The sequence below is a fragment of the Talpa europaea genome, assembly GCF_964194135.1.
Source record: "Talpa europaea genome assembly, chromosome: 16".
Classification (NCBI taxonomy): Eukaryota; Metazoa; Chordata; class Mammalia; order Eulipotyphla; family Talpidae; genus Talpa; species Talpa europaea.
In genome coordinates this window covers 10,981,955-11,003,416 of record NC_140084.1, presented here as the reverse complement: position 1 = coordinate 11,003,416, position 21,462 = coordinate 10,981,955, and the positions used below count along the sequence as shown (strand labels likewise).

Below are 21,462 nucleotides of genomic sequence, written 5' to 3'. Positions count from 1 at the left end.
GGTGACTTTGCAAGTTCAGGACTGTATGTCAAGGTGAAATGTAACAAATGTTATTTCAATTTCTTCCCATTGTAGTAAATTTCTAAGCCTAATCCCAAATTCCTACAATATTCAAACATCATATTTACAAGGATATCCATCAAAAATCCCAGGTGAAATATGAACGGAATTTGATTTTTTCCCTATGAGAACTGCAGCGGAAATCACCTTCATGCTTTACCAGCAATCAACTCCATAAACACCAATTTTCTGAGAGAACTGAAGGAAAAATACAACCCACAACTGATCGCTTTTATCACACATTGATTCCTTGGGGGCAGAGCTGGCTGATGAGATGATATTAAAGAATCGCAGCTAGGAACCATGACACGTTTAAGGAGAGGAAAGGTCCCAGTTAACCAGTCAGATCACCCGATGGCGGCGCCATATTAAAGAGTGACAGATCCTCGATGTGCCTTTTGTTTTCCAAAATGTACCAAGAGTTGCCAGAAGAAGTGAAGTCTTGAGACAACAGAGGGAAAGGCGAGTGGGGGAGGAAGGCAGCGGAGGCTGCATCACACCAGGCTTTTTGGTGGTCTCTGCCCAGCTCTCTCCCGTAATCCACCTGGGCCCTCCCACGCCCAGTTCTCAGCCTCCTGCACTGCTCCTGACTCTCCTCCTTAACTGCTGTCAACTCTGCACAGATACAACCGGCCCGAAGCAACACTTCCTAAGCGACGCCCACGCTTGCCAACTGGACGAAGACCAGCAAAGGTGCCTCTTCAATAGGGCTTTCCTTTAAGTATTAATAAACATTCTTTACACATGAGCCACAAGACACTGGAAAAAGACAGGTTGTGAAAAGACAGGCTCATGTTAAAAAGAGCAGTGACTGTACAGGAAAAGTCTGCCTGCATGAGGGATAACAAATGATAATGAAAATGAATAAAGATAATGATGAATGGCTGGCTGCTAATTGGCACCAATGAATCTGATAAGCTGTGACAAGTCAGTAGGAAACTATGGTCCTATTCTTTCTGACAGTGGCCTTTATAAAATTAATAATATTTGATTTTTCAGAAGTAGCTAGCAAATGCTGAAGCCAAATGTTAGCTCTTATTCAAATTCTAAAAAATTGGAGATAGGCTGGGGAGTGCTAGCCTTTAAAATGTCATATTAAAGTTTCAAAATTATCTCTAACCTCCAGAATACTTTGAATTACTGGATTGGAAATTTTAAATTTTGTAAAAAAAAAAAAAAGTCACTCTTCTTCTGTTAAAAAAAATTAGTCTATTGAAGATTAGCAGATCTAAATGCCATTATGAAATACACTGAAATGAGACAGATTCAATTCTGGAGCCATTTTATGTCTATCTTTGCTTTGCTGTTTGCTTTAACTGCTACTTTTGGCAAATTTCATCTTGTTGTCATAAACTATGTTAAAATATTGCTAGAAGGAAGAGAGAACAAAAACAGGATAAGCATACTAACAAAGTTCTAGCCAAAAGTGTTCAACTATAATAAAGCACTTTCAGTTACAGAGACATTTAGAAAGTGTTTTCTGGAGGAGGTGGGCTTAGGTACAGTTCAGTAAGGAGAGCTTCTTACCTCTGAAGCATCTTTTTGAACTGGGATTATAATAAAGTTAATTATTTACCAAATAACATGAAAATTGTGTTCCTGGGTCAACAACAACAAAAAATCGATATAGAGGTACTGGAGATGGGAAGACATAGATTAATATGGTTGAACCATGCAAGTCCCTGCTTCTGGTGATCATGTCCAAAGCCTAGTGCAGAACTGGGGCCCCTGCCTGAGTGACAGAGGCAGAGCTGTGTTTCCATCACAACAACCTACGGTTTACTCACCATGTGTGCCTCAAATGACGCGGGGATGAGGGACTGGTTCAACAGGTTGAGCATCCTGGAGGACTCCTTCAGGACAAAGATACTGCCAAAATCAACTTGAGAAGGATAAATATAGACAACCGGGCCTTCTCCGATGCTCTTTAAGTGACAGACCTGCATTGCACACAGGAGAAAGCACAGAGGACTACCTGAAAAAGGCTGGCGCATAAAATCAATTGAAACAGGTTTCCAGGCACCCCTTTCGTAAAAAGCCGGGGTATAAGCGAACTTATTAGAACTGACATCCCTTCTATCTGGACTCTGTAATCAGAGGGACAGAGGTGGCCATGCTGGGCCAGTCCTGTGACTCCCGACTGGAGTTCCCCATCAAAAAGGACAATCCACTTCCCTGAGTCAGCCCAAAGCCATGCAGAGGGAAACTGGAACCACCTAGCTCCATGAGCCGGCCAGGCCGTGGCCCGAGCACACCGAGCGTGGGGCGAAGGGCTGACACTTGCGCGTCAGTGTAGCTGGACAGAGTCCCACTTCTGTTGCGTTATGTGACAGGGCTGTCCACGGTGCACAGCTGTGCAGACTGGGGATGACCAACCTGACAAATCTAACTTGCTCTGCTCCCCTTTTTTCCCTGTGCCCTCTGCCAGGGACTGTCTGCCTGAGGAAAGGGGTGCCCGTTTCTTTCATGAAATGCTGCCTCCTTAGCAAGCCACCTCTGAGGGGCGTGCACAGTGGGCACAGTGGGGTGAGTGCAAGACCTGGACCATGGCATCTTGGGGCTGACCTCCCTTAATAACGCTGCTCGTAAGCCAGGAGACTCAACTATGGTGTCTGAGACAGAAGAGATACTCCCGGTCTAGAACACTTCAAGCAGTTGGAGTCCCTTCGAACAAATGCAGCTGACATCACGCAGCTGCCAAGCAAGCCAGGTGTCCAGGGGTTTATAGCCTGGTGGGCAACTTCTTCCAAGAGCTCAGGCCGCCGAGAGGAGAGATGTCTGGTCTCCCTCTCCTCTTACCTGGAGCGAGCCTACTCTGTGAGAGCCTCGGCGGGTCACTTTGGGCCTTGAGTCCAGTGACTACACAGGAAGAGATTTTGTGAGTGGGGCGTGAACCCCACCTTAGAGTCCACCTGTAGTCAGCTAGCAGGACCCCACTTGGATCCAGAACCACTGGGGTGGCCCTCTCCCCTCCGACACTGATTAATCGGCCTGGAGAGGAGACCGGCAGGAGACGCCGCTCCCCTTAGATGCTCCTGAGGTCACCAAGGTCCAAGGTCACCAGCACTCCAAGGTCACCAAGGTCCAAGGTCACCAGATGCTCCTGAGGTCACCTGAGGCTCCAAGGTCACCAGCACTCATACTTGGCGACTGCAGACTGGAACTGTAAAACTTGGAAGTCCATTTGGAGGAGGTGGGAAGTGGTGTGGGCCTTAAGTGGGGAGGCTTGAAACACCTGACAGAAACTAACTACGGCCATGTCATTGTAACTGCAACACACTCACCATTGGGGGTTCCCGGCTCCCGAAGGTCAAGATGTAAACAGTGGACCTGTGCTCTCCCTTGACCTGGGTCTCCAGGGCCAGCGGGATGTGGATCGTGCTGCGGGGAGGGATGATCCCACAGGGGGTGGGGCTGGAGAGCAAAACGGTGGGCGAGTCCTCCAGCACCTGGCGGGAGAGGTGAGTCAGAGGTTAGCCCGCCCGCCGCACTGCGTGAAACGCCTTGCTCAGTAGGTTATTTTGATACGTATGTTGTCCTGAGTCCACAAAGGCCCTTTAGATATTGCTCAAGCAAGTAAATGGGGATGAACATCCTGATTCAGCATCCTGGTTCCAAAAAGGAAGTTTCTGGAAACTTCCTTCCAAAAAGGAAGCTTGATCAAGTACCCTTTAAACACCCCCAAAGTGCACAACCCAGCGAGAGGCAGAAATGAGCCACAGCACCAATTAGCTCAGGATGACAGCTCCCCACATTCCTGCACCCAGCCTCACGCCTCCATGCTTGGATCCCCACCGCCTTGTCCCTTTGCAGTTCGTCCAGAGAGGCCACTGGCATCTCCTGAGCATGAGACACTCCTTCCATCCTACCTCCAACCTTTTCACTATGCTGATGCTGCCAGGAAAACCCTCTCCTGTCAACTGCCCTGTGCCTCATCCTGCTGTTCCCAGTGCCCTCAGTGCTCTGGAGCTGGGGCGGGTCCTGTGTGCTGGGCAGACCCTGTGGTCCTCTTTCACAGCATGCACTACGTGTCTTTCTCCAACGACTGGGAGCTCAGGGCCTAACCTGGCCTCTCCTCAAAATATGCCTGCTTTTTTTTGGCCTCAAATGTACACTCAGCGCATATCTTTTAAATGGGGAGACAGGTTGGGGGATATGAATGAACGCTGACCAGTGTAACCAGGGGAAGTTGCCTGGAGTCCTGTCCTATGGTGAATCGACAGCTTTTATGCAACAGTCACAACAGCAAATAAAACCGTCAAAATCCTGTGGCCAACTATGTTTGGGTGATTCTGGGCAACACTTTTCAGAGGCTCGGCTCTGGGAGAAAAGGACAGGTGTACAGGTTTCACCCTCTGGAACACTCTGGCCTGTCTGTGGCTGGTCTAATCTAACTCACCTGCCTGAGTGGAGCGCTCTGCCCCCAGCCCAGAGCCTCAGCAAAAGGGAGAGGCAATAACACTGATCTTGTCTTTATCTAATATTTTCATATTTTGTTCACTGTGGATTTTTCTTGGTATTTTGACTTCTTAAAATGATGCATGAAAACATGATTTTTCTCGATGCTAAAGTTCTGGGCTCCTCTTTATACGTCCTCCAGGCAAATGTCCTACCTTTTCCCAACCCAACCGTGCAAGAATAGCTTCCCCTTCATCCCAATACAGGCTCAGCTCTCAGTTCTTGAAGTGACCGTGGCTGTTTGCTGCTGAGCATCTCAAAGTTAGATAAGCTATCTCCCATCCCCCACCCTGACTTATAGCTTTAGTTCAGAGGGGGTGAGAGATTAATCCTAATTCCCTCTGTTACACGGCAGACCTTCAACTAGACACAGCTGGCTAGCTCGACCTGGCCAAGCTTTCTCTGCTCCCGATTAAATGTTGCCTCTGCTCCTCATGTGACTTGTTTCCAGATGCCGTAGACTCCCACCCCGGTAGCTGCAAACACAATTCATTTTCTTTCAAGTTTCCAACTTTTCCTTTTAATGTCAAGATCTGAAAAGAAATTTCTGACACTCCTTTGATCACTATCTCTTTCCTCCCACACCCTGGGCCGGTCCCGGCCTTCCCTAGCTGACTGCGTGTCTCCCTGACGCAGCCTCTAGCCTGCCTTGGTTTGGCAGCCCCACACTGATCTTTTAACTCACTTTGAACTTGGACCCAAGTAACCCCCCGGCTTGACTGTCTAGGGCATAGATTTTTACTAGAGTGCTGTGCTTTTAGAATTGAATTTTAAACCCAAATGCATTCTTGGAAAACTGCATCCCTTAGTAACCTTCCGTGACTCCTTCTGCACAAAGCTTGCTGAATCCTTTATCCACACATTCTCCTGCTTGGTATCCCACCTGTCCGGCTGCCGTGGCATACAGACAGGTCCATTCATAAAATATCAATGGTCAATTCCTCCTTTCTGCTCTCCAGCTTTCTGGTCCAACACACCCCATTATAAACAGTGCATCACTGCATCTTAGTGACGCCCTTCCAGTCACAGCCAAGGACTTAAATGAACACCCCCGGTTCTGCCTCGTTTCCCCCCCGGAGGGTTAACTCATGGGGAATTATTTGCATGTGTTGGTTTAGTTGATCCTCTCCATTCTTGAGAAAAGGCAAATCCCTTGGGAAATTAACAACTGTTTCCCACTGCAGTTGTTCACCCACACAGGTGGCAACCCAGCTGCAGCTCTGTCACCCACCCCCAGAGTATCCCAAGGTTGAAAACCAGAACTGCATAAAGGTCCTGTGTCCAGGAACAGGGCTCTCTAGAAGGCCTTCCTTTCTCACTGAGGGACTCCAACTGAAGAGCTGACTCTGAAGGAGGCCGGAGCAGCTCACCTGTGGCAAGACCTCATAGCATCCTGGGATGTTGTCGAGATTGACAAGCTGGACGTACTTCTCATACGGGTACTTCAGGAAGCAGCGCCCGAAGTCCACCTCTGTGTTAACCATTTGGAGGGCAGGCACGGCACACCTGCTCCGGGTTACCCGGGAAAGAATTGAAGAGGACAGAGCTTGTTGACACCCCGAGAACACAGAGTCCCGAGTTAGGCACATCAGTCACTGTCACACCGTTGTTTATCTCTAATCACTACATTAATCATTTTCAAATCTTCGCTCCTATCATCGCCCTCTCTTGGCCCCCAGTCACCGCTTTTTAATCAAAAAATGGCTAGAAGCAGGACTCCTTAAACAGCTGACTCTGCGGGCTAATGACTAACATTTCCACTGCCTTTCAGATTCGGCCTTCTTTTCGCAAGGGGCCCTCACCACGTGTTCCTTAGGCTGGTGGATCTGTTTCCATGACAAACAGGGCCAGAGCCACCAGCAGGGGTCCAACTGGCTGTGACACTTTGGACCAGTCAGAGGCCCCTGAGGACTAGCAACAGCTCCCGCCATCTAAATCATGGTGATAATTCTAATTCCTATGCAGAACAGCTGTCTTGGATCAGCAGGCTCAGGCAGCTGTGCACCCAGAACCCGCCCCCTGCCAGCGGTTCTCAGCATGGAGGGATGGCGCAGAGCGGGGAGAGCTGTGTGCGGGGGAGGGAGCGACTGAAGCCCCATGTGCGTGGCTGGTCTATTATTAGGTGACTTGGGTGTTAGTTTGTGTCTGTGCATCTCAGAGTTGGTTCTGCCCTGCGCACTGTCACGCCACCCTGCGTGACTCGGACAGAGCCAGGGCCAAGGACTGACCTGGCCAAGTGTGACCTGGATCACCTTGAGTAAATTGCTTTCCCCCCCAATTTTGCCCAGAGGTACAATGAAGGGTGATTCTGGGAACTGATGTTAGCATTTTTAACGCTTCCTAGGGAGCTGTGGGAAATGCAGGAGAGGAGGTGAGTGAAGGAGAAAGCTAGTGTCCCACACGGGCTGGCTCAGTGGGGATCAAGCAGAGTGGAGGACATGGCAGGCAGTCACTGCCATTGAGGGTGACTCCGTGGAGAATTACTTTAGGGATCAAGTTCAAAAAGCAACTATCCTACAGATTATACCAAGAGCAATGACATGAAAGTGATTCTTACTAACCCCAACATTTAGTTCCAGATGGGGGTTCATTTTTAGCTAGAATGCAAGTTGTCAGATGACCCAGTGGCTTTTATAAAGCTGCCTTTTTCCTACCTGAAGCACTGTGGCTGAGAGGGTTTCGAGAATGTGACTTGGGTCCTGGAGTAAATAAACATGGTATGAAATTTCTAGCCTCTTAGGACCTTTGTTTTTAAATTTAGGATTTCTTATTGTCAGAAAGGGACTGAAAAGTATTAGGAAAACCCCACACAGAAAAGAAATCCTAGACCAAATGGAAAAACTTGGGTATAAAGAAGACCAGATGAAAGAGTGTCTGTTGTTTTTAAACAAGCAGAAAAATCAGTTGTGTCTTTGGAAGGAAGACCTTCAAGGTCTCTCAGGGCTGCTGTTTGGCTTCACCGAGCCCATGGCACATGAAGTGGGGGCAGTTTTCCCTCATCAAGGCACATCGTCCTCCCATTCACAAGTGAGAGACCCACATTCTACGAACTGATATATTGTCAGAGAATGATGAGGTCTCTTTCTCTGTTTCCTATAGATTACATTTTCATATCACACTGCAAAGTCCTAGCCCCAGACACCGTTTGCATTGCTGAGTGTATGTGGCCAGTGATCTGATTTTGGGTCACTGCCATTATCTGCAGATGACACAACAGCCTTCATCAGAGAGACTGGACTGTAGTCAAGGAGAGGCATTCAGCAGTTGGCAAGGCCGACCTCAACCGGACTCCAGAACCCACCTCCAGTGAAAGGAGCGGAACTGCTGATGGCCCCGGGGATCCTGCTGCTCCCGAGGTGCCTCATCTGGGGGCTGCTGGCAGCCTGCCTTCCCATCACGCCACCGTGTCCCAGAGGTGGAATGTCTTGCCAAGCAGCTAGGGCTGGGAGCACTGCTCTCCACCGCCCACTTCTGGAGCACCAAATTCCTGCTCACATCTTTCTACTTCCACGGACAGTGAGCCCCATTAGCGAGGGCTGTGGTTCCTAAGACTGCAACACACACATATCCCTTTGGTCTCTACCAAAGGTGCTCTAGAAACCTTGACTGCTTTAAAGTTTTGTCATTTATCAGACTCAGCTTCCCTTCCCAGGAAGGCAGAGCAAATCCAGTGTGAAGTGGCTGCAGGCATGTCACCTGCTGGAATGACAGGCCCTTCCTGGTGGCTTGGGGGGTAGCAGGGAGACATGGCTGGTGCCCAGGGTACCTGGCTGTAATAAGGAGCGCCAGCACCTCTTCTCTGATGCCCTCCACATCGACCACCAGGGCCAGCTCGTATTTCTGCACAGTGTTGGAGCATAAGGTCACCTGCAAAGAAAAAGGTGAAAAGTGCTCTTCCACAAGGCCAGCTGTCTGCACCAGATGGAAAGGAGTCAGAGCAGCACCTAAATGACCAGTGTGGCTTTCAGTGCTTCCTGGGACACAGCACGTGTGATGTTTTTGGCTGAACAAGTTAGGGCATGCTGACTTTTTCCAGGTTAGGAACCAAGTGGCTTTTAGTACCATAGGTGCACTCATTTCAGAAGAGGTTGCAGCAAAGAAGCCACAGAATTGCACGAGGGGGAAATGACTCTGAAGGCTGAGCAACAGCAAACAAAGTTTAATTACTGTGACTGCAGTTGTTCCCTATGCCTTTGGGCTACATAAATTATGAAAATTCAATATACCAATAAAACACTACAGCTAAATTTCTCTTACAGCAAAATAAATGAACACAACTGTCAGTTCCTGGAAATGGCATAAGAAATCAATTAGTCATTGTTTTACCAAAATCTTGCCCTTCTCATGCCCCTCCAAGCCAGCCCCCCTCTTCAAAATTCATTATTAGAACAGGAAATAGGAAGCTCCGAAGAAAAGCCTATCTGAGAACCATACCTGGTTGGAATAGTTTACTCTCTGTTTTTAGTTGCTGTTGTGAAATGTTATACTTAGGCTTTTGAACGCCTCAGTACAATTTTTAATTGCTTTGAAATGATTTACACTTGAAGAGATACTTATTAGTCTAGAAGACAGTTTCTGGCACAGGTTAAGGCTTTTCTGTCTATAAATTATGTATCTGGTACTAATTAAAATTTTTTTGGTTGCAGAGGGAATCCCTGGATGTAAATTTGAGTCCAGACAGACCCGGTTCAAGTGCAGATCCAGGAGGAAAATTAAAGTTTGGAGAAAGCTTTTCCAAATACAAAAGTAAAATCAGGTGAAGATGGAGTCACAGACTCAGGAAGAAAATCTATCAGATTTGGGGAGAAGTAGCTGCCCCAGCATGCGAGTCCTGGTGTGACTCTAACCCTTGTTTATGTGTTGGAGATATGGGTAGAAGGCAGAGAACAAGTGGTTCTGGCAGAAGACTGCTGGATAGATGCAATGTCTTCTAAAATCTCTCTGCACTAAATCAGAGAGGCCAAAAAATAATAATTGGAAAGCTGAGCCTTATTCAGTAAAAGAGAAATAAACTCACTGCCACAGTACTTCCCCTGTCCATTCCACTAACAACTATGCAGCCTAAAAGGCTGTGTGCCCCCCAACTCATGCATGGAAACCCTAACCCCCGGAGGAGATGTTCACATTACCCTGACAGCAGCAAATCCCTGGGGGCGAATGGTGCCACTGTCAGGAATGATGGTGAATTCTTTTGGCTTCACTGTGGGCGTCTCATCACTGTCCCAAGACAGTCTCCTGTTGTTGGAATACTGCTGGCAACATGAAATGCTTTTATGGCCAATGCCATCCCCAGGGATGCGCAGTTTGAAGGTCATGGGGACCAAGGAGGTGTTGTTGAGAGAACACATCAAAGTCTGAGGAAATCCTGGAAAAAGAAATAGGAGGTGTGAGAAATGAAAGTTCCACAATGGCCTCCCTTTCACCTCAAGCTCCCTGAGCTACCACCCAACCTCCTCAATGAATAGTCTCTGCATCTCATCACTCCTTCCTCAGCTCCAGTCCTCCCTGGCGCTGTTTTCAACTGTGTGATCAGTACATACAATTTTCACTCATCCCATGAATATTTACTCTGCGTTTACTATGGCAATAGATATAAACCAAACCTTGTCGAGAGGCAGCTTCTATTATCAGTTTGCTGAGTAGTCTTCCAGAAGTATACTTGCATTTAATTTTGGCATAGAAATACATTTTTCAAAAAAAAAAACCAAAAACCGATGCTTGTTTTTCTTATCTTCCAAGTGTGGGTACAAAGAGAAGGCTGTGAGGGTTTGCCCGCTGGGTGACCCCAAGCCGGCCAAGTCCTAATATAACTTATCCTGGACTTGTCTGAGGCTCATGCTCTCAGGGTTGACGGCACAAAATGGAACAGCAGCCTCTTTAGGAGAGAGACTACACCATCTGCTTCTGAGTCAGTCAGAGACTAATGCCTGGGCTTCTACCTCCCTTAGACAAAACTACTTTTGCATGTTCTATCTTACTCCCCACATTTAGCCAATGAGACTCGTGTTCCTTTCCTAAGAGATGTGGCTCTTCCTTAACTGGCAAACAATAAACTGGGTCCTGATTGTGGATCCCTGAGGTGGCTGCTGTATCTGCTACCACTATCAGAAGGAGAATGGTCTACAGCCAGAACAAGTTCTGTATTTCTCCTAGAGGTTAACCGTGCCCTTTCTGCTTCTCACCCAATAGCAATAGAACACATCTGGTCTCTAGGAGGAATGACCCAGTGTGGCAGCAGCCAGGGGCAGTGGGTGGGGGGCTTGAAAGAATCTACTTTTCTCCTCAGGTCTGAGCCTTTGTCTGGACCTGAGGATGGTGAAAACACCCATGCAGTTATCCTTTGTGACACCACCCCTGCTGATCTATTATATGTGGAAGAGATAGTTCATGGGATAAGAACTGCCAGGTTAAGTGCAGTTAAGAGGTTATTCTTGGAAATTCCAGAGAACCTGCTCAAGAGTCATTCTCAGTGTGGAATAACTACCACACTGGCCTTCTCTGAGCTTGTCCAACAGTGACTCTAGAAACCGCGCATCCCATTCCCCCAGGGGCTGAACATTCTTCTAATGTCAGGTCTATTAGGAGTTGGTCCTACAAAGTGTCAGATGGGTCCTTCCAAACCAGTGCTCAGGCAACTTCCCTGAAGCTGGTTTTTCAGAGAATAAAGCCTATTTTGAACTCCTAGCTAGAACTTTCCTAGCACAACAACCGCTAATGCCCCCATGTTGCTTGTCAAGAAGCCTAGTAAGGACACTAGCTAATTATTATAGACCAAGGGGTGGTAAATAGGAACAGCATGCCTGGGCTTCCGGTTGTACCAGATCCAAATGCTATTCTGACTTTCATTTCCTCTGAAGGCAAGTACTTCTCTGTGTAGACCTCTCTTCTCCCTTTTCTAACATCTGGTATATAAAAACTCAAGATTTATATCTTTTCTTGAAATAATTAAAACACACTTGGACAGAATGCTTCCAAGATTCACAGAGGCACTTAAGTACTTGTCCCAGTACTTAATAATGATTCAGAAGACAACATGCTCAGGAGATTGGATTCTCACTCAACATGTGTATTTTCACTTGACCTAGAAAGCCCCTAAGAAGAATTCTAAATGAAACAAGGAGCTAAAGATCATATGGCTAGAAAGGAAAAACTTCAGTTCTGACAAAAAGGTAGTACTTGATTTGGAAACTGATCTCTCTTCTAACGAATGGACCCTGGGCCTCCCCGGTGGCGCAGTGGTTGAGCGCTGGGTTGCGAAGCTGCCCGCAGCCTCTGCAGCGCCGGTTCGATCCCCGGCCACTGGCGGAGGGTCCCACATGGCGCGCAGACCTCTCCTGCCGCCTGCTGCTCCCCTCAGCAGTGTACTTCGGTCCTTCTGCCTGCTCTGCTCCCTGCTCTGGTGAATTCTGTCACCCTCTTGCGCTTCTGACTGTACCCAGTGCTTGTATAAATAAATAAATAAATCTTTAAAAAAAAAAAAAAGAATGGACCCTGGCTAAGGGCAGTATTAAACTGATTCAGCAATATCCATCACCAAACATTAAAACTATGATTGATAGACTTTTGGGGATTCATGGGATATTTTAGACCATGGCTCCTAATTTCTCTAGTGAAATAAAAATCTCAACAAGGCAATGGGAAATATGTTGGCAGGTCATTGTATAAAACAGGTTGCCTTTTTGTAGTTGTCTAGAGAAACAGTTCAGAACATGGGAAATAAATAAGCACATATATGCAAGCCATTCTGGACATGGATTTCTACCTAGAGAAGAAATATTCTCTAAAATTGGAATTCTCTGTCCACTTCAAATGTCTCTGATAGGTGACAGCAATGGTGTGCCCTCTTAGAACTGATCTTTGACAAAAATCTTAAACCACGGACCCCATTATAGAAGAGACAAGATAACTCTGATTAAGAGATGATGGGATCCTCTCTCCTCTGTACTGGGATCTGGCTGGCTCCTCCTTCACACATTAAAGCCATATTTCAGGAAAACAGCAGTGGGACATGGGTTTCAAATACAAACAGACCATTCCCAAGGCACACCGCTAAGAATATATTTTTGTGGTTGTCTATAAATTCTTTAGGTGGATTTGAGCCTTCCTACAGAGAAAGCTTACCACCAGAACAGTGACTAAGAAGTTGTAGGATATAACTTTCCCACCTGAAGGAATTAGGAAGTAATTCTTAGAGAATTACAAAGAATCTCATAGTATGTCAACCATTTGATCAAAAATTTCCCAATGGGTAATTCTTGGCAAACATAGAGCACAGAGAAGGTATTATTGATCTTAAATTGGTCAAGCTCAGAGGTTCCTGGAGTTCTTTGCTGCAGAATTTTACCTTTGGTTCTAATGGCCATCCAATCAGGTTAGTTCCCTCTGGAACTCACATTTTATGTAACTAGCCATGTGATCACAAGTGTCTGACCAATCACAATCAAGTTTGCTTCATGTGGATAAAAACTAAATGTTGTCAAGAACCAACTCAGCTGTCAGTTCAAGAAGCCTTCAACAAAAACTCACCCTCAGAAAAGTCTCCCTTCTTTCAACCTCAACAATGAGTACTCTGGAAAAAAATACACCAGTGGCCTTTAGGGCCTTTAGGGCCTTGTAACAACTGCAGTTAATTTATGAGGTGACCTTTGAGTAAGAAACCCCACAAAGAGGATGTGGAGAAAAAGAGGGTGAAGGTAGGCTGGTCCAGCCTTCTGTGGAAAACAGTATGGCGATTTCTCAATATATTGAAAATAGATCTACCATATGATCCAGCAATTCCACTCCTGAAGAATGCAAAAACACTAACTTGAAGGGATATGTGCATTCCTACGTTCATTGCAGCACTACTAATAACAGTCAAGCTATGGAAACAATCTAAGTGCCCAAAGACAAATGAATGCATTAGGAAGATGTGGTATGCACACTACTCAGCTACACTAAAAAAAAAAAAAAAAAAAAGATGAAACCTTGCCATTGGTCACAACATGGATGGAACTGGAGGGATTATGATTAGTGGAATAAGTTAGAAGGAGAAAGACAAATACAGGATAGTGTCACTTATATGAGGAATACAGAGAAACAAAACAAATGGTCAGATAATCCCAAAGCAATAACAAATCTTAGAAATCTGATTGTAAAATTGAGGCTACTAGAGGGGGACATCAAAGTAGAGAACAGGCACACAGGACTATGGTGGAGGACCATGGGTGCCTGGTGGTGGGTGTGGTGTAACATACATCTGCAGTGGGTGATTCTATGCCTCTAAATCACACACAATGTTGTAAACCAGTGTGACCTCAATTTAAAAAGGTTCAGTAAAAAAGTAAGATCCTTACAAAAATCAATGCAATGGCTGAAGGTGTATGAAAATTATTGTTATTGGAGATCTTAAATGGAAGTTTTCTGAAAAACCAAAACTTCCAGAAATCAATCAGTAATAGAATGCTATTCCAAGCTCCTCAGAACAAGCAGACTTTGTGCCCAAGGCTGACGGAACATGATTTTGCTGGATACTCATTCTCATACTTTCCATTGCACACTTCTTTTCTTTATCCTTTCCATTATGATTCTCTGTTTACTGTCTTGAGGTTACACAATTTTGAGATCGTGGTGACAGCTCCCTCACTACTATTCATGAAAACTTGCTTGCATCTAGGTTTTGCTTGTCCTACAGTGATCTTGTTTGTCAATCTTTCTGAGACCTTTCTATGATCGTTACAGCTAAGCTTTGCCCCTGACTCCCTGCTTTACACCCTCCTGAAAGTCAATTTAGCTGCTTCTCCTTGAGTAAAATGCTCTCAGTTCATACCTGGCCACAAAGGTGCCATGTATATATATATATATATATATATATATATACACACACACACACATTTACCCCAACAAGACTGCGCTCAAACGCTAACTACTTGGTCCAAATTTTCCAACAGTCAAGTCTACCGAGGGCCTGGATTCTTCCAAATTCCTTATTATCATTCAACATACTCTTTTGCCTCTTGAAAAATAGTGGGTTTGCAGACACTTACCCGCTCCTTTTGGTCTATCACCTGGCACATCAGTTGTTGCTTGGACCATTTTATTCTTTGACCAATCCGAGGATTTATCAATGCCTTAATGTTCCTTCAGGGATAGTCTCCACCCAAATTCTGTAAACCGACTTCATGCCACTATGGTTTCAGTCCATCTGATGACTAGCTATGTCATCCATCACCTAATCCTACCACGGAAAACTTTATGGCTAGATTTGAAACATTTTAGAAACCAACCAACAGTATTATTCCCTTCCTCCTGCTATATGGTATTTTTAATATCCTAACATCATGAATCACAACAGACCCTGATGCCAAATCTAGATTTCCTCTCTAAGCAAGTAAATGCCAATCTCCAACACTAAGCTAAAACAGATCTCTCTTCCAAGTGGCCTTTCTGGAAGCTCTAGGGGAGAGACTATTTCTTAAACTTTTTTCATTTGCTTGACGCTCTCTATTTCTTTGGCTCATGGGCCCCTTCCTCTGTCTTCAGAGGCAGCAATGCCTGGTGGAGTCCCCCTTTGCATCACCCGGATCTCTGTGTTAAAGAACCTCATGATTACACGAGGCCTGTAGCAAGTAACCTCGGTCCCTTTAAACCTGAGAGCCTCTCCGAAAAGGTTGCTGTACAGCCAGACAGATACTGGCAGGTCAGAATCCGAAAACAAACAGAGTGCTCAGAAGGAGCAGGTAGCCCACTGAGGCCTAGTGAGGCTGAAGGCTCTCAGTTGTCCCACTGCTGCAGGAGTGGGGACGGTGGGGTCTGATAGCTCGTTAGGCCCCGGACAGGTCCAACCTACATACAGACATATAAACTAGGAGATGACACTGAGATGTCATCCTTCCTTGCTGAGAGGAAGGAGAGAACCATCCAAGACCCTCCCAGCGATTAGACATAAAATATGGTGAGCAGTTCTTTGTCACCTTTCCTCTTCCTGTGTAGAGAGAAAAGTAATTCTACTCAATTTCTAATGGAAAAATACTCACCAAAGGAAACATCACCAAAGTGCAGAGCAGGGACGTTGAAGTGGAAGGTGGGTCCGATGACGCAGCCTCTGGAAGCAGAAACACAAATAGGAGGAGTGAGGAGGGGACCCAGTGAATTCAAGGTAACAATCAGGAATTGCTAAAAATCATAATTTGGCTTTAAGTCAATTTTACAATCTAGGACTTAAAAACTCAATAAGATGATCCTCTATAATAGTGGTTCAAGAATTTCAAGACTCAAACCACTGGGTGATGGTAAATGGTGCTGTGATTAACTTAGCACCATATTCCTATTAATGGATGAGGAAGGGCAGATAGGTCTCAAAACTAAGGACTAGTGGCACAAAATGTTAATACGAATGAAAAGCTATTAACCCAGACAAGAAATAAAATTATAGATCTGATCAAATGATAGACTTGGAAGACTAACCATTGCTTGTCCCACACTTTCACAAAACTGTTTTAATCCACTTCTTACCTCCAGCTTGCTGTGATCTTTACTTCTCTAGGTCTCAGTTTCTTTTTCTTGTGCATTAGAGAGAGGATCAGAATAGGTAGCCCCTATTCTAAATGCTAGTCTACTTCTCTCTCAGGGCAAGGCTTCGTGATATGTGGGTGATGTTCTAGCTTAAAATTAATAAAAGATTCTACAATGTGTGGCTAACTTCAAATGCGGTAGATAGTGCAATGGTCCCCAAGGATGACTATGTGCTGATCTCCTGGATCTGTGAATGTGCCGGGTTGCATGGCAAAGGGGGATTCGGGTAGCAGAAGGCATTAAGGTTGCTAGAGAACTATCTTAGGATAGGGAGCTGATCCTGGATTATCCAGATGAGCCCAGTATCATCGTCTATTTAAACACAGAAGAGGGAGGCAGAAAAGGAGGTCAGAGTGATACAAAGAGAGGACCCCACCAGCCGTCGCTAGTTCTGAAGACACACGAGGGGGCCAGTGAGCCAAAGAATGTGACAACTTCACAAAATTGAAAGTGGTTAGGTAGGAATGGATTCTTGAAGAAGAAACAGCCTGCTGACACCTTGATGTTAGTCCAGTAAAATCCATGTTGGGCTTCAGCTCCACAGACATGTGAAAGAATAAATTCGTATTGTTTTAAGCTATTACATTTGCGGTGATTTGTTGCAGCAGCAATAGAAAACTAGTACATCAGCTATGATCCCTGTCTTTTAAAATCTCTAGGTCGAAGGCAAGAACGGAAATAATTCCCCATCTCTGCACCAAAGCTTTAAAAAGTTATCAGCAAACATGTGAAGCATTGAGTCTCCTGACCTACCCAGCTCCAGATGTTGGTGACATAGGTGGGTCACACCTGTGGAATGCACTGCAGCCTAGTGACACTCCCAGCTCTTCAGAGCTGAGTATAATGTGGTGAGAGGGTGTGGGAAGCCAGGGAGGAGCCATCGCAGCAAAGGTTCAGTGTGGCAAGTTTCAGTTCTAAAAACCTGCCTCAGAACCATCTAGTCCATCCCATGCTAATGATGCAGAGTGGTTTCAAAGGGAGTGGGGGACTCAGCAAGGAATTAGGATCCAGTTGAGCATGAAGTCAAACAAGCCTACAGGTTAGATGCTTTACTTGTCAAAGGAGTTTTAGGAGGCCAAAGTAACAAATTGATCAAAAGTGTCTGAAATGCACAAAAGGCAGAAGAAAGCGAGAATGAAGCTCACAAATGTGCACAAAGCTGTCATCTAATCATTACAGAAGTTGAAAGCGCCAACGTTAAGTCACATTCATTCAAAGGCACAGATCACTACAGGAGCTGCGACTGAACACCATCTGGACAGAGATTTGGTCACATTAATTCTAAAAGGGGTGCTGAGCACCAGCCTCTGCCAAGATTACGTCCTTCATGAATTGATAGTCTATTAAAATTAAAATTTCACAGACCAAGAGATAGAATGATTGAATTATTATGTCAAGAGAACAAGTGGAGTGCAAAATATCAATGTTATGGTTAAAACTTTACAAATTATCTTTTTTGATTGCTGAATAGTATTCATAAGAAAATAAAAAATTTACACAATACATATGTTACCATAGGGTGGAATAAAGATGCTTGTGAGTAGTTTTAAAAATTATATTCATTTTAGACTTGTTCATCCAACCACTTAAAACCTGTGTCATGTAGCTGCAGGAATAAATAGATACAGGAAAAGTATAACTGCTCTGATCTTTCAAGGCATTCTAATGAAAATTATGTGATACTAAGGAAACTGTACCTGACAACATGAGATGAAGAAACTAAATTTCAGAATCCTCCACATTAACTGTGTAGAGAGTTCTTGGGTCCTAAGGCCCAAGAAAGTGTTCCTATTCCTAGCAAAGGCATAAGATCAAAGTTGATGCTGTGGAGGGCATTCGTGAGTCTGAGCTAAACTTCCTGATGCCACAAAGTCAGAAATCCTTGACTTGAATGGAAATTTCAAGAGCTCATCTGCTGGAGCTTGTCAAAGACCCTCAAGGGACCAGATGACCCTCAGTGGGGGACAAAGCTTGCATTTTCAGATTTGAGCTTCCTGCTTCTCCTATCAATATGTCCACAGGTTGTCAGGAACTGTGCATTGTTCTAAAGGTGGGTTGACATTCATAGAATGTGAAAAGGTGCCCCTTCCCATAGTCTGTGCATTCCTGAAGGCTGTCAAGAATGGGCCAGTATAGCACGGCTCATCTATATCTCTGGAAAGCAACCCTGCTTTTCCCTCATGACACAAGTACAGATGTTTTAGTGAAGAAAAATGCAAATGTCTTATGAACGTTCCAGATAAATCTTGAGAGTAAAAAAAAAAGGCCACAATTGTGGCAGGCTGCCTTAGCCAAGCCCAAGCCCCTAAGGCACAAGCATCCATTCTACTTAGTGTTAGGGGCTGTATTGGTCTGTGAGGGAGCCATAATCAATTGAATGGTTTAGATTACAAAAATGTATTTTCCTCACAATTCTGTAGGCTAGAGGCCAGGATTGAGGTGCCACAGCGTTGGTTTACTCTGAAGATTGCCACCTTCTCTTCACAAGTCTTCTATGTGTGTCTGTCTTGATGCCTTCCCTTGAAAGGGAAGGGACATCTTGGGTTAAGATCCAGTCATGTGATCCTACTCTACTTAAACATCTTCCTTAAGGTCCTATCTCTACGTGTAGTCTCATTCTGAGGTGCTGAGTATTAGGAGGTACTTGAAGGACACAATTCACAATTCAGGGATACTTATATGGAAGAACTGAGAAGAAATGGTAATCACCTTTGAACTGATATTGAGATTCTGGGTTTCCAACAGAGGTCATGATTTTCCTAGGATCTTTTAGGTCACATGTGTCTGTCTCTTTTCCATGTTATCCCCAGAACCCATGAGAGACCTCAGGGGGCTCTGAGGAGGAGGGGGCTTGCTAGCAGTAACTATAATACTAGAGACTGCCATGGTAATTAACAACCTGTCACTGTGGGAATCCAAACAGAATCAGTGCAATGTGTTTTAAAGATGTCTTTCTAAGCACCAGGAACCAAAGTTATAGATCTTCCCAGTGGGCTGGTCAGAGAATGTCTTTTTAAAACCTGAGGACAAATGCTGCTATTAATGTCACTCAATTATCACAAGCAGCTGGAGAAGTCACCAAAAGACTTCTAAGCACAAAAGCTGTAAGTGTCTAGCCTTGGCTGACTGACAATATAAGTGGACGCTTACAATACCTGGAGGCATCACAAGTAAGAACATTTAAAGAACTCCTCATAGTAAAAATGGGAAATGAAGGTTTCAAGAAAATGATGCAGCCAGAGCTTAGTGAAGAGGGTGATTTTATCCAGGTGTTACTGTGGTGACATATTTTCCCTAAACATCCTCAAACAGAGAAAATAACCCAAAACTAGTTTAATGTTTAAGTCCTTATTACACAAGGCTACGGAGTACAGAAAAACTAAGTCCCAAAGCGGCATTGATATCTGGGTCACAATAATAAGTTACGTGTGTTCAGTAGGAAACATACTGTTATGTTGATATGTTCATATCAATGAAGACAGTTATGGAGATCCAAGATGTGATCTAGTTTTGCTGTTTAGGAAGGCAGTAAGTAAAAGCTTCAATTAACTCTATGTTGGTTATAGGTGTATCTTACCTAATGGTCAGTTTCACAGGCTCGGGTGAGCCGTTGACACTGACCAGGAACTCTTCCTCAAAGTGCCCTAAGATGGCAGAACTGAAGGAGATCTGGACAACTTGGACTCCGCCGGGTTCGATGATACCTTCTTTGGGACTGAAAACAAAGCAGGACCCCAAAGCTGAAGTCGGAGGCACCACGTTGAAGAGGGCATCGATGCTGCCTTTGTTGGAGAGGACTGCCTATTTTTTTTAAAAAAGGAAAGAATGAAAAAGTAAACAATGGGCCTCCAATACACTTTCATAAAATCACACGGCTGTACTGTTTAATACCAACACAGAAGTAGCTGCAGGAATTAGAACCAAATGAAATTTCCAGGGGAGAAATGGAAACTTTGTTTGAAGATATGAATCCTGAGTCAGAAAAGAACTGTGTTTTCAGTCTTCTCTTTAAAACGGAGTTTGTCAGGTGTGTTATACTCATGCTAGAAAGCCTGATTCTAATTACATCTACCGAAGAAATACCTTTTTTTAAAGATTATTTATTTATGCATACAAGAACTGGGGTACAGACCAGAGGTGTGGGGCGTGAGAGGATTCACCAGAGTGAGGAGCAGAACAGGCGGGTTGACTGAAAATACTGCTAAGGGGAGCAGCGGGTGAGCCAGGAGAGATCTGCTGTGCCATGTGGGTAGCTCCCTGGCTGTGGATTGAACTTGTGCTGCAGTGGCTGCAGATAACTCCACAGATTGCATCTCAACCTGTTGCACCACCAGGAAGGCCCAAAGAAATAACTTTTTTTGAAAATATTCTCAATAAAGTAAACAAGGGGAGGCAGGTATTTCTCAAATAAGCATGGGAAGCAGAAACTAAGCACCCAGAAAAACAAAAAGCAGGTCAGGATAGAGGATCAAGCCTACACCCAAGCCTATGTTGATAGTGTAGCCTGAAGAATATACAGGAGACATCACTGAGAGAGCAAGGGTTCTCTCAACTATACTGTTAGATTGCATCCTGTTGGGATATTTTCGTCTCAGATTCTAGTGGATGGATGATTGTCTGAGGACTCTTCTGCAAGCAATTGTTTTACCCCGGAAAAGTTTGATTCCTACACACCGGTGTTTTAGAAGCACATCATTGCCCATTGCCTGCTAACTAGTTATGTATGTGCATATGTGTTTGTGTGTGTGTGAAGAGATCATGCCTGGCATTCAGAGACCTTCACAGCTCACTCAGTCTCCTGCTCCCCTCGCCACTATTCCTGCCCATGAACATGCACTACAGCCACTCAGTTCTATTCCTGGGCTTCCAAGCCACAGTCTCCATTCCTCACCAGCGCTTATACCTGAACAAGGGGACAGCACTTCTGACATAGGTACTCCCCACACTCAAGCCCTGGAGAAGAAGAATGCACAGACAATCATGAGACACGTTCAGAAAGGTACAGGAAATGTGGAGCAAGTTGGGAACATAGAAGTCATATGAGAATTTCTAGAAGAAGTCAAATGGGAACAGAGATTAAGGAGAGTAAGTTCTGAAAAAAACATTGCAGATTTTCGTGTGCAGATTTTTTCATTGATGGTCATTCCTGGCCTTGAAAAAGAGGGTATTCCAAAGGAGTTTGATTATAGAAACCAGAGAACAAATGTCTAGGGAGTAAGTGGTTGCAGAGGAGAAAGTGGTCAACTATTCTAGATTCCTGTTTTGAGGTTAGGGTAGGTTATTACTACTAATCTACTAATTAGGTTACTACTTAGAAGCAGAAAGATGAGAAAAAGAACCAAGAGCTTTTGTAGAATAGAGAAAGACAACCACTTTCGCCAAGAAAAGTGA

At 44.9% G+C, this 21,462-nt stretch overlaps 1 protein-coding gene across 1 annotated transcript in view; it reads right to left on the bottom strand.

The window, feature by feature from the left end:
* Positions 1-21,462, bottom strand: part of HYDIN (HYDIN axonemal central pair apparatus protein) — a gene marked incomplete at its 5' end in the record, with an annotated part of 266,133 nt that overhangs the window by 164,782 nt on the left and 79,889 nt on the right. Inside the window, 7 exons of the mRNA XM_084256586.1 lie at positions 1,848-2,000; positions 3,345-3,509; positions 5,889-6,024; positions 8,285-8,385; positions 9,648-9,883; positions 15,534-15,601; positions 19,649-19,872. Coding sequence (XP_084112712.1) covers positions 1,848-2,000; positions 3,345-3,509; positions 5,889-6,024; positions 8,285-8,385; positions 9,648-9,883; positions 15,534-15,601; positions 19,649-19,872 — 1,083 coding nt within the window. The remainder of the gene's footprint in view (positions 1-1,847; positions 2,001-3,344; positions 3,510-5,888; positions 6,025-8,284; positions 8,386-9,647; positions 9,884-15,533; positions 15,602-19,648; positions 19,873-21,462) is intronic.